Here is a 12,844-nt window from a genome sequence, read left to right as displayed (position 1 = left end):
TAATACGGAGCATAAATTCCTAGGATTAATCTTGGACAACAAGTTGACCTTCGTACCGCACATCAAGTATCTCAAAACAAAATGTTTAAAAGCCATGAATGTTTTAAAAGTGTTGTCACGTACTAGGTGGGGTAGTGACAGGCAATGTCTCATGAACCTATATAGAAGCCTCATTCGCACCCGCTTAGATTATGGGGCTGTTGTTTATCAGTCTGCGACTCAAAGTGCTTTGAAGATGCTGGACCCCGTGCACCATATGGGCATCCGCCTTTCTACGGGTGCTTTTCGCACCAGCCCCGTAGAAAGCCTTTATGTTGAGTCAAATGAGTGGTCGCTTCACCTGCAGAGAACTTGCATGTCCTTTGTTTATTACCTTAAGGTGAAAGCAGACAAGAAGCACCCCTCATACTCTACTATTAATGATTTGTCGAGCGCAATTTTGTTTCAAAACAGGCCTTCGATGAGGCAGCCCTTCTCTATTCGCCTGAAGAGTCTAGCTGAGGAAACTGGAATCTCACTAGAACACAGTTTAATGGCTCCTGTAGCATATCCGCCACCGTGGCAATGGCAGACTATAGACTGCGATGTGTCTTTCCTAGAAGTTACAAAACATGCACCTGTTGCCCATATCCGAACATACTTTTTGGAACTTCAACACAAATACACATGTCCTGAGTTCTTCACAGATGCCTCCAAGACTAACTCCTCTGTGTCCTACGCTGCTGTAGGCCCATCCTTTTCGGATGCTGGTCCACTACATCCACGCACAAGTATCTTCACAGCGGAAGCGTACGCGATACTTGTGGCAGCTAAACACATCAAACAATTACAAATACAAAAAGCAGTAATTTATACAGACTCCCTAAGTGTGGTAACGGCTCTGCACAGTCTTAAAAAACAAAAAAACCCAGTCCTTGTCTCACTTTATTCTATTTTATGCACACTTTACACACTCAAACAACATGTTGTAGTGTGCTGGGTGCCAGGGCACCGTGAGATTCAAGGCAACGTGAGGGCGGATCAGCTTGCTGCATCCGTGCACAAAAGCACTGCCCCTACACCCATATCAATCCCAGCCCTCGATCTTAAACCATCCCTCAAACGAAACCTCAGAGTATACTGGCAGAGCAAGTGGGATACACACACACAAAACAAACTACACGTTATTAAGCCACACCTTGGTCATTGGCCGCCCGTATCGAAATCGCGTTATACAGAGGTGATACTAACGAGACTCAGGATAGGACACACATACACGACACACACACACCTTTTGTCCGGTGGCGATCCACCATTGTGTGACAGATGTGGTGAAGCATTGACAGTCCTTCACATTTTAATTGAGTGCAAACAATTGGACACTGTAAGAAAACAACACTTTCCATTACCCTACCGACAACATATACCTTTACACCCTGCAATGTTTGTCGGTAGGGAACCGCTTTTTAGTTATAAATCATTGTTAGCGTTTTTAAAAGAAATTCATAGCTTTCATGTCATATACCCGGGCATACCGTAGCATGACCTCTCCAGAGAGGTTTTTTTGCTGCGGTGGCTACACAAGAAAGCACATGCCTCACGGCCCTTGGACGCAAGGGTATGAACGAGTGAGGCACTTGTGCTAATGCCATACATATGCACCATCGTCTTTTATTATCACCAACTTTTGTCATCTATTCACATCACACACACCTTTCACCGCATGGTCATGATTTTATTACTTGTATGTTTTTACCTGCCTTACTGCGAGGAATTTTATGGCCCTTATACAGCCGCTTATCACAATCATTGTCCATAATTTTAGTAAGATGAACTGGCGCTCTTTGGCCGTGAAATGGCCCTTGCGCCATAAAACATCAAACATCATCATCAAGTTTATAGCTACCGTTGACATATATAAAATTATGACTATTTGAAGTAAAAAATTATAAGTTTTTAGTTTTGGTTGTTTGTCCCCTCACCTAGTCACGCTTCAATTGTTCACGGGCGTTGATGCCTGTGGCAATAGGACGACACTTTTCGTTCCGAGTTTCACGACCTATGTAATTTTACCATGCTGCAGCCGTGCACCCTCTTTCTTTACACAGGCATTTGGTTGCCTTCTCTCCTCCGCCCGTGCTGCAGCCTGTAAACCTGCTCCTTTCTCTCTCCCCCATTTCGTGTTCTCGGTCTGCTTCCATTATTGTCGCTTTGCTCCCGTTCAGATGAGCTGTAACTTCGCACTAACAGAAGCAGCGCACAGGCACAACGTAAAGCTAACACAAACACTAAATACAAACCACACACACACACACACACACCAGTGAACATAAACGTCAACTTGGTGTGCACCCCTGATGCTGCTTCGCATCCCCTCATGGTTCCCTGCGATATTTTTTTTTTGTTCTCTGTCACTCTGGGTACCATAATGTAGTCACCGTGGCCAATGGGTAACAAGTATCGACACTGTGCTATGAATGGCCTATTCAGGCAAATTAAGATTCGGCCGTGAAACGTATTGTTTCATGTTTTGTAAAAAAAAAAAAAGTAGATGCCTCTCATTGCGCTGCACAATGTTCTTAGGTATGTCTATCCTAAAGTTTAGCCTAACCTTCTATGTAGAGCACGTCTGGCACGATATAATGCAACTGCTCCTCGCACATGTCCAAGCGCTCGCTGCGTGTCTTGATTGCGAAGTTGGCGAAATGCGGTGGCTAGCCTATGCATATAGAAATTGAGCTGTGAAGTGAGCCACAAACAAAGAACAAGTGCTCTTACACGTCTGTAACGCCGTTAGAACATTCGGTGTTGTCAATCGCAAAAAAAAACTCACAGCTTTGCCGCAAAGGTCAAGCAAAGAATGCGATAGCAACAAATTGGAACGTCACGCGTAGAATGGGAAGCAGATCAAAACGTGCCCCGCGTTGCTCACGTACAAATGATGCACGAAACGTACTCACAGGTACAGATGAACGCACATAAGTGTCTCAGTTATTGCTTCACTGTGTCTGAAAAGCACGCCCTTTTCGTGCATGCTTTTCGTAAACGGAGACTGTGCAGCGAAGGCAGTAATTTTTGTGCGACCGGTTACTACAACAGAATTGTTCCGGTGAAAGCCCAAGGCGTACGATTTTCCCCACCGCGAGATAAGTGCACGTACCTTGCCCCCTCCCCTCCGCCAGGCAAAGTACGCGTCTGAGGTCAACGCATGAGCGCACGTCGCCGCATCGTGATGATCTGGCAATGCCCCTTGATCTTGGGAAAGTACCGCCATCTACGGTACTCGCCGCTGCGCAGGTGCCATCCTCGCCCCTTTTGAATCCTCCCGTTCTCCACTGCTGTTTCTGCGCGGTGATTGGTTTCTTTCACATTTGCCCATGCGTTGTGCTGGTATTTTGTTTTCTTTTTCATTCTTGCCATTTTTCGCTGGGGCTACGCATTGATCGCGTAGCGAACATTGCGCACACTTTTTCTGCCCTGTTTGCTGGCGCTATGCCATGTGTTTGCACCTATAACTGTTGCAACCAGAATACAAATGGCTACCTTTATTTTTTTCTAAATCCAAGGTAACCGTGATAGCCTTCGGAAGCAGCAGTCGCTGGACTACATCGGCTGAAAGAACTTGGTCCTGTTAAAGAACAAGTTCTTTGCGTTACGGTGCTTTTCTTATTGCTCATGGGAAAGCATCCCTGAATGCTGTATTTTAAATATTATTCGTGTCACCTAAACTTAGTTCTTTTTGCAGCTAATTATGTGTTGAATAAAAATGGTATTCTACTGAATATGCTGAATATTCTGCCGAAAGTCCATCAAATTGCACATCGGCAACTGCCATTCAATCTCAAATGAAATACATAAAACTCATGTCCGCAGCGTACAGTTACCTACTATGATACAGCTTCTCGATCGCACTTATCATGATTGTTGAAATCTCTTCAAAATGAGTGCAGTAAAAATAAGTGACTGAATGACTATATTGAGGTGACACTGGCGATGATCACCAAATGAGGTTCTCTTTGCAGGGGCAAAGCTCCTTAGGCCGTGGGTCGAGTATGTAGCCACCTGTAGTTTGAGTTGCTCAATAGATGGCTTGTCTGTATATGTGCTTGGGAATATAATAACTAGATGACGTTAGTGGTTCTCACAGCATATCCACGGAGTGCATGGTGATAAGTGGGGTGAAGTGTCAGTCTTTTCATGGCTGTCCGTTTGCCCATTCGTCTGTGCTTCTGTTCATCAGTCAATCTGTGCCCTGTCTCTGCTTCCGTTTGTTTGTGCTTCCGTTCGTTCGTGCTTCTGTCCATTCGTACTTCCGTCCGTTCGTGCTTCTGTCCGTGCGTGCTGTCCATCCGTCTGTCCGTGTGCTTCCGTCGATCCGTGTGTCTGTCTGTACGTACGTGCTTTCATCTATCTGTCTATCCATCAGTCTGTCCATGCATTCATCCTTGCTTCTGTTTTACAGGATGCTTTACCGCACTCATCATCGTTCACTCCGTGGATATGCTGCGATTTTTATAGAGGGGCGGGTATTCAAACAAAACTAAAAACATTAGTGCGATTTGGCGCTAGAAAAAAAAAAAAAGAAACATGAGCACTTGCAGAAAAAGCTGTCAAGAAAAACATTTACCTACAATTAGTGAAAATGAGTCGTTATGTCACTTGGCATAAACTTGGCTTGAAAAAAGAAAGAACCATTCATTCACAGTGAAATAGGCATCATGTGACGGCCCTGTGACATCATTATGACACCACCAATTTTGTTATGTGGTGATGATTCTTTGCATCACGTGCTCCCGGTTACACGAGACACCTTTGATGCGGGACGCTGACAGTCATATTTTGTGTTTAATGAGGCATGTAAGGCTTTTGTGTAAATGGTAAGTACGCTTGTAATATTGCAGAGAAGCAAAATTTCTCATTTCAGTTTCTTAAGATTGTGTTGTTAAATCTGTGATTTTTTAGTGTCATGTCTATAGAAGATAAATTTATGGAATCAAGGAGGAAGCTGTTGCGACCTGACAGACTCCTCCTTTGCCACCCAGTATTCAAATATCAGCACTTTAAACCCCTGCTTTCATTGCAGGCATCTGAGCACTTTCGTCAGCTATGCAAAGCGTGGTCGTCTGCTTGTCTTCCCGAACGTTCTGTCGCCGGCGCCGCTAGGTGACTTTCAGTGGCACCTCTATAGGGGCTACACTAGGCGTATAGTGTATATTTTTTGCCACTTAAGGGTTTGGTTCCAGTGCAAGAGCTTTCCAAGAAGGCGTGATGGTCATGGAATCTGCTTTTATGACCATGGCAAGTCTGGGAATTTGGAAAAATCAAATTGGTAGACACCCTAATAATGCAGTTTGAAAAACAATAAAGAGCACTATTTTTGTTTAGGGCAACTAGTGCTTTTTTTCTCTTCGCATTGCCTTACATAAGCATTGAGTTCTAGTATCACTAGTCCTTGAAATGCTCTTTTGAGGCTGAGTCAGCATTTCATGCTTTTTCCAGCAGTCGTCAGCTCTAGAATGGCCTAGAAAAAGGACCATCACCAAATTGTGCAAACATGGGTTAGGAATTTAATTTCTTGCTTGCTATGGCGCTCCCATAGCAAGTGGGCTGGTTCCTTGTTCACATTGAACAAACATGGCTGCATGGCGTGGGGTTTTGACACTTGCTTTTAAACCAGGATATAAATCTTGTGAAAGAACTTTTCTCTTCACTATTTCTTCGGTGTGCTGAGGAGGGTTTTTTTGAGCATCAGCTTTACAGGTGAGTCAGTACAAACTTGGCTTGAAAAAAGAAAAAAACTGTGGTACGGCTCAAGCCTTGTCTGCTGTAGTGGCCTTATCATGGCATCATGCACTCATGTTGCCCTTTTACATAAAGGGTCTACACGCATCAATCCTGCCGCTACTTGCGGCCGCAGATGGTTCATATTTTGGGAAATGTATATTATACGAGTGGCGATGGTTCCCAGATGCTGCATCAAAAATTGCATGTTAAAGCTTTTCATGGCACACTTAAAACAGCACTGAGACAGGTTCCATGCACCAAAAGTATAAACATAGTGCGTACTGGTTTGCCAAAGAACACTCTGCGAGTAAAAAGGGAACAAACTGTTTCTTCAATTATCTGAATGGCTCGAGGTGCACTTAGCCTTTGTCTTAGTGTGCATTCTTTTCATGATTTTTAGAAAAACTTTATGGCTTTCTTTATTCTTTAGTTTCAAGTGTCAAGGGTAAGTGAAAATGGCCATGTTGAAAACTAGCACATTAACTGTGATCCACTTGACTCATTTCCTGTGTGACTGTGAATTGTTCTTGAATTGACATAAGTAGTCTTCAAAACAGTAGTGAAATATTTTTTTATGGTGTTTCAGCTCCAGGGCAAGTACCTGCTGCCACCCGTGCGGCATCAGGATATTCGCAAGATATGCCTCATCATTGACCTCGATGAGACATTGGTCCATAGCTCATTCAAGCCCATCAACAATGCTGACTTCGTGGTGCCTGTAGAGATAGATGGCACGGTGCACCAGGTGTATGTCTTGAAGAGGCCTTATGTGGACGAGTTCTTGCAGCGAGTTGGCGATGCCTACGAATGTGTCTTATTCACAGCCAGCCTTGCAAAGGTATGCCTGTTCGTAGGGGCAGTTTTTTCTTTTTCTTCTTTTTGTAATAGCTCGGATGTCTGGCTATAGTGATCCTGGTGTCCCACTATTCTGGCAAGGTGAAACGCTGTGCATAAATCTTTCATTTTATTGCACTAAACCAGCCATGCACACGCTCCTTTATTAAGGAGAGCATATTGATGGAGTCTAAAAAAGAAGCTTCGCAATGAATGTTAATTAGGTGGCCTTTGGCTTGTGGTATGTTCTTTGTCGGAAACCTACATGGTTATTACCCTAACAAGTGCCTACAGAGTGCCTGCTATATGTGCGGGTCGAGGATTTGTTTTTCTTAACTCCGTGCATATGAAACTGCAGCAAATTCTTACTGCAAGAGGGTTGTAGAACAGAGGAAGATGGAAGCTCGAATAAAGGAGTGAACACAGTGTCTTGCTGCGGCTTCGATAAGTGGGCTTGTCTTCGAAGGTGCAGCTTCGAAGAACAAAGATGCGCATGTCGATACTTTGGCTCTAGCAGCACCCTGTGTTCATGAATTTTTCATCTAAACTCAAACCTCGTTATAACGAAGTTGAAGGAGAGCCACATTTATTGTTTTCTTTATTTCGTTATATAGATTATAACAGTTTGTGGCAATGTATACTCAGATGGGCGCACACCTATAAGCATGCAAAGAAAGAAATCATGTCGTGGCCCGATGTACCACTACGCAACCACGCGTGCGACGGAAAATAAACACAGTCGAATCTCCTTAATTCGAACACGCTTAATTCGAACTTCCGGTTAATTCGAACTCGCGCTGTGGTCCCGTCAAAGCTATGTGTATTCCAATGGGTGAAGATGTCCAGCAATTCGAACGCACAAGCACTTGCGACGGTTAATTCGAACATACTGTGCTCCGAAAATGCTAAATGCTCTCAGCACCATGCCCAATCCGATGACAGCACCTCTCAACGCTGCGCGTGAAGAAGGAAAAGAAGAAAAGGAAAGAAAAGATTGTGGCGGATTGTTTGTTCTCTCTCAAATGCCAATCTGCGGCACACCTGTGCCAAGCTTCTTCCTTTTCCGTCTCTGTAGTAGAGACACTTCTCCTTTCAAGGCCACACTCAAAGAGAGAGAAAAAAAGAAAGTTGTCACGGAGAGTGGCTCCCTGTTCATGCCGATCTGCTTCTCTTCGCGTGGAGACGCAGTCTTTTTTAGGTGTAGAGGGTAGCAGGGGAGACGCAGTCGTTGCCGTCGTCTTCAGAGAGTGTTAGCTGGACTTAGCCGCACGCTGCTATGCCTTGCAAAGTGCATGTGAAATCGATTGACTCGCTGCAAGGCAAACGTGTGCAGACACGCATCACCGATTACTTCAATTAATGGCAGATGTCCTCTGATTTGTGAATAAATGTAAGTCTTCTGAAGCTTCCGCATCGTGTGTTCTTAAGTGAGAGGGAAATCGTTCTGTACAGCGGCGCCGCTTCTCGGTCATGTGACCCGCTGAATACTTCTTCAATCCTCTGTGCTGGCTGTTTGAGGAAGACTGCTCTCTCTGCCGCGCATGGCTTGGTTGTAAGGTCAGCGCGGGAGTTTTGAAAGAGCCGCGCCGAACGAATGTCAAACTCCACAGAAAACGATATACTTAATGCACAATAGTCGGTTTTTTTTTTTTATAGATTATTTAATTGATAATTCAGTTCATTATATCCATTTACTGGTCATTCCGTTACAAGGTTTAAAATGCATAGTTCCCAATAGAGCTTTCAAGGGCAATTTCATTTACTTCGTTATATCTATTATTTCGTTATATCCCACTGTATTATAACGAGGTTTGAGTGTATTCTGTGATTGAAAAGATTTGGTTATTTTTGCTATGTTTGCTTGGTTGCATACCATACTATGTTCTTAGATTCCTTAAGTAAATTCTTCACTCTTTAGAAGAAATGCAACACACAGGCTCATTCAATCCAGCCTTCACTGTATTTATTACCAGCTGCTGTATGCTGCAGCTTTCATTTCTTTGAATTGATTGTGATTCATTCTGCAGCTGAATGTCATTTTACAAATTGCATCCAATGCTCACGTCTTATGCTGTCGTAAACACTGACTCTGCAATAGGTTACCATTGAGTTTAGTCTCCATCACAGTGTCTGTGGGCTTGGTTGCCTTTTATGGCAGTGGTATCTTGAAGAATGAAAGGCTGGGAACACATAAGGGCTCATTTTTTAAAGCACAAAATCAGAACTAATAGATTAGAAAGGTATAGAGAATGTTATTTGTAGCAATTACAATGTAAATGTGACGTCACATGCTTTGTGACACCAGCAGGCAGAAAAAGTACACTAGCTGTCATGTCATCTAGCAGCACTGACACTCCCAGGTATGTACTGCCTAACGATGACAGTCACTGCAGCTCAGTTGGTAAAGCATTGGACGCATTATTCGAGGTTGGTTCCCTGCCAGTGGCAAGTTATTTTTTCGTCCATTTTACTTTCTCATAACTACTCCTATGCTGGCCAACAGAGGCATGTTCTGATCAGAAATTTTTCTCTCTCATATGAGATGTCTCTTATAAGGAGGGTACTTTGTATGTATGCATTTTAGTATCAACCCATATTTTACTCTGGTGCCTAATACCCATTTGTCTCTATCTTCTGCCTCTTATAAAGAGACTGTATTAACATTCTCTATACTTTCATTGGCTTTCTCGTCTGTTTTAATTGAAGGGGTATGTCAAAGCATTTCAAAGGCGATGTGAGCAAGCACAAAGGCCTGTACTAAGAATGACTTTTGGATATGCTATCCTGAGTAATTTTCTGTGCGAGTGTTTAACACACCTTCATGCAGTTGTGTAATGGATTGAGCTTGCCCGACTCCTCAGTGTTTTTAGAGTATTGCAGCTACTCGTTCCAGTGCGATTGGCGCCATTCACTGGCAGATTTATTCAACTGAGAGCCTTGCTTGTGAGTGTCGTACAGAAGCAGACTGACAAATGAGCACTGGCACAATGGGTTCCATGACTTTTTTTTGTTGTGAACAGGGTTGTGTGTTGCCACTATGATGCTCTACAACTTTCTCTGGCAATGAGCGAAAGTGTAATTACCAGTTACATTAAAGTGCTATGCAATTTTTGTCAGTAATTTCTTTGCCATGTCTGAGTGATGACCTTTTCATCGAAACTAAGTGGCTGTACTATTTCACCAATGTGACAATATGAACATTAGGTGGTCAAAATTTCCGGAGCCCTCCACTACGGCGTCTCTCATAATCAAATGGTGGTTTTGGGACGTTAAACCCCACAAATGAATGAAACAATATGAACATTAAATCATGCCAAACATGTTTCCTTCAAGCTGGTTGCCTTGTGGTAAAAATACAATATTTATTCGCATAATTGACCCACTTTTTTCCCCACAAAATCTGGCACCAAGTTCGGGGTGCACCTAGTATGTGGTATTAAATTTTCGAAAATTTCATTTATGACTAGTACAGCATAAACTGCTGATAATGTAAGTCGCCGAAGTCATGAATTCAGTGCAAAACGTGTTGATCATGCAGTCTCACGTGTCTAATAATCGAGGCTTGCAATGCAGTGGTCTTAAATTCAAATTTCCAAATATTAAGATAGAAGATCCGCGTTGCCAACAAAATGAATGAAAAAGAAAAAAAACTACTGAAAGAAAGCATCATCCCTGAAATTCGTCGATTACGTTTGAGGCCATTTTGATAATGTCCATTATCACGACCAAAATTTTGTTCGCTGAATGATACTGATTGTTGATTTCACAGGCTCGCACACCTCATATCTGAAGACATTGCAATCGAATCGCAAAGGACTATTCGAGTGTTAAAAGTGCTATCCATGCCCCCTTTCCTTCAAGTAGAGCCACTGCAAACAGCTACATTGATTCTGTACAAAACTTCTTTCTGATTGCCCACGGCTGCTTCTGAAAGGCAACCAATGCTAATTAGGCCTAGCATATGATTTGGCATGTTGTCGCGGAAACGTCAACATAAAGATTGGGCATCGAAAAGATTGCACTCAAGCTTTGTTCTAAGAGTTGCGTGTGGGACTCAATGTTTAGGTTTGCGGCCCGGAAATCAACGGCGACAAAAGTCTTCTAAGCTTGTGACAGTCCACAAAGTGAAAGTCCGCATAGTGGCAGCAAAGGCGAAAGCTCGTGCCGGAAAGCCAACTAGCTTTTAAATTTGCGAAGGTAGCTAACACAACAAGATGATGCTTATCACGACAGAAAACTCGAAGCGCACTTGATGATGATAGGATCGCATGTTCCATTTGGAGCATGCGCAGCCAGTGCCACGCCGGCGCTGATGTAAAGGCTACTGCGACGCCTAGGCAACCGCCCCCCCCCCCCCCTTTTTTTTTTTTTTTTCACTTGACGAGTCCTTACTGCACGTATGCAATAGCTGGCCCAAGCACCGACAGAACGTGCTCACGCGCTAGTGCATTCCAGCCTGCGTGACATGCTGTGTAAAAGGCTGTGGCCTCTCCTCCTTACACTCTATCACCAATGAAATGATGGCATCCGAGAAGGAGATTCTGCAGTCGCGCGATAAATGCACGTGCTCCTGTGTGGCGTGCTCCAACAAGAATTCGGGATGAGTTACAGCAACAGAAACTGCAGTGAACTCCTGTTGTGCTCTACTTGCAAGCATGCGTTAAGGTGCTCGCATAAACTGAACTTTAAAGGGCCACTCACCAGCTTTGATGATTTCGAGCTGATAAGCGCAATGCGTAGATGAGGCTTTCATGATCACGTCTGCCAAAATTTGCAACTATACGCCCCACGGAAATGGGTCAAATTTTAAGCTGAACGCTGCTCCATTTTCCTTTTGCGGGCGCGCGCCCGATGAATGAGGGCATGACGTGCGCGTATGAATGGCCCTACATACACGGCAATGCAGCGACGTTGGTCCTCTACGAAGACAACCGTGCTCTGACGTTGCCAACAGTGGCACATGACGTTATGAGAATAATTTAACACGACATGCATTGTTTATGTATTTGTTGCTTAAAAAGATTAATAAATCTCTAGATAAATAATGTAACGCAATAAGGGAATGTGAGCCTTCTTGTTTTTAAAATTTTTTTTTCCGTGAATTGCAATTCTGAGCTAATGCGCTGGCGTTTTGCATGCGTTTGTTCCCGCAGTCAGCGCATCGAGCAGATGACAGCTGTGGAACGCTCCTATGCGTTTGCGCTTTCATTGTGCTCATCTTTTCTAAGACGTCTAAGCCAGCGTTTCCAAACCATCCTGCAAAAACAGGCAGTAGACCAGAAATATAGCTGGTCAAGAAAATAACGCCGCTCGCGTGCTTGGGGGTTGGGCTTGTTTGAGCACGCCATGTGCACGTGACCCCTCATGGTCGGATGCCAAAGAGGGTAGAGATGAGATTTGGCTTGCGAAGGCTACGTAGAGGAGCGGCAAGGGTTTCGAGCTTGCCTCTTCTCATCCTCGTCTCGCCCCGCTTCAAAAAAACTGTTTACCTAGCTTGTAATTAATCGAAAAAATTTTTGTGGCAAAATGTTCATCGGACACCCAACAACTTCCACATTCCAACTAAAATTTGGTATGGGGCGGCCTGGTGAGTGGCCCTTAAAGTCGACCCATGTGCTGCTTCGCATGCTACTCATGGTTTTCTTTGAAGGAAAGTGTAAATATAAGGGCTTCCTTTATTTGTTGGACACAATAATAATAACTAACAGACTATAATGCCAGGCAAAGCATACCTTGCCTGGAATTATTGTCGGTTCGTTCTCATTAACATAGTTCCCTTTAGTGCAAGTTGGTGTTTTTTTTTATTAAACTTCATTTTTCCTCGCTCTACTTGAGAGGGCGTTCATTTGGAACCATGCAAATACGGTACAGAACTACAAATCACAGCCAAGTTCCGACTGCGGCTATGAAGCGCGGAAATGCAAAGAAAAATTTGATATCTCGTGATCAAACTGGGAGTGCACCTATTAAGCGAGTAAATGCTGCAGTCGTCGTTCCAGCCCTAAAGACTAGTCCACTTGTTTGCTTGAGCACCTCCCCCCAAATAAAATTTTTCACAACATGTTTGTGTAACTCATTGCAGCCTGCACCTTCTCCCTTTGATCTTGTTTGCATTTCTTCACATTAAACCTGCCAAGAGTTCTGCTGGCTTTTTATTCATTACTATCTACCCCAGTTTTAATATGACTGATGCCATATTATGTTCTGGGAATTCCCCTATTAAAATTCTTCTATTGCCCTTTGCTTT

General features: G+C 43.6%; 1 protein-coding gene across 3 annotated transcripts in view; it reads left to right on the top strand.

The window, feature by feature from the left end:
* LOC119175634 (carboxy-terminal domain RNA polymerase II polypeptide A small phosphatase 1) overlaps window positions 1–12,844 on the top strand; it is a 117,964-nt gene that overhangs the window by 39,810 nt on the left and 65,310 nt on the right. For all 3 annotated transcript variants that reach the window (XM_037426544.2, XM_037426541.2, XM_037426542.2), the window contains one exon: window positions 6,350–6,601. In XM_037426544.2, coding sequence (XP_037282441.1) covers window positions 6,350–6,601 — 252 coding nt within the window. The remainder of the gene's footprint in view (window positions 1–6,349; window positions 6,602–12,844) is intronic.

Source organism: Rhipicephalus microplus, chromosome X (assembly GCF_043290135.1).
Source record: "Rhipicephalus microplus isolate Deutch F79 chromosome X, USDA_Rmic, whole genome shotgun sequence".
Lineage (NCBI taxonomy): Eukaryota > Metazoa > Arthropoda > Arachnida > Ixodida > Ixodidae > Rhipicephalus > Rhipicephalus microplus.
The sequence above is the reverse complement of the archived record's forward strand: the minus strand, read 5'-3'. Positions and strand labels throughout refer to the sequence as shown.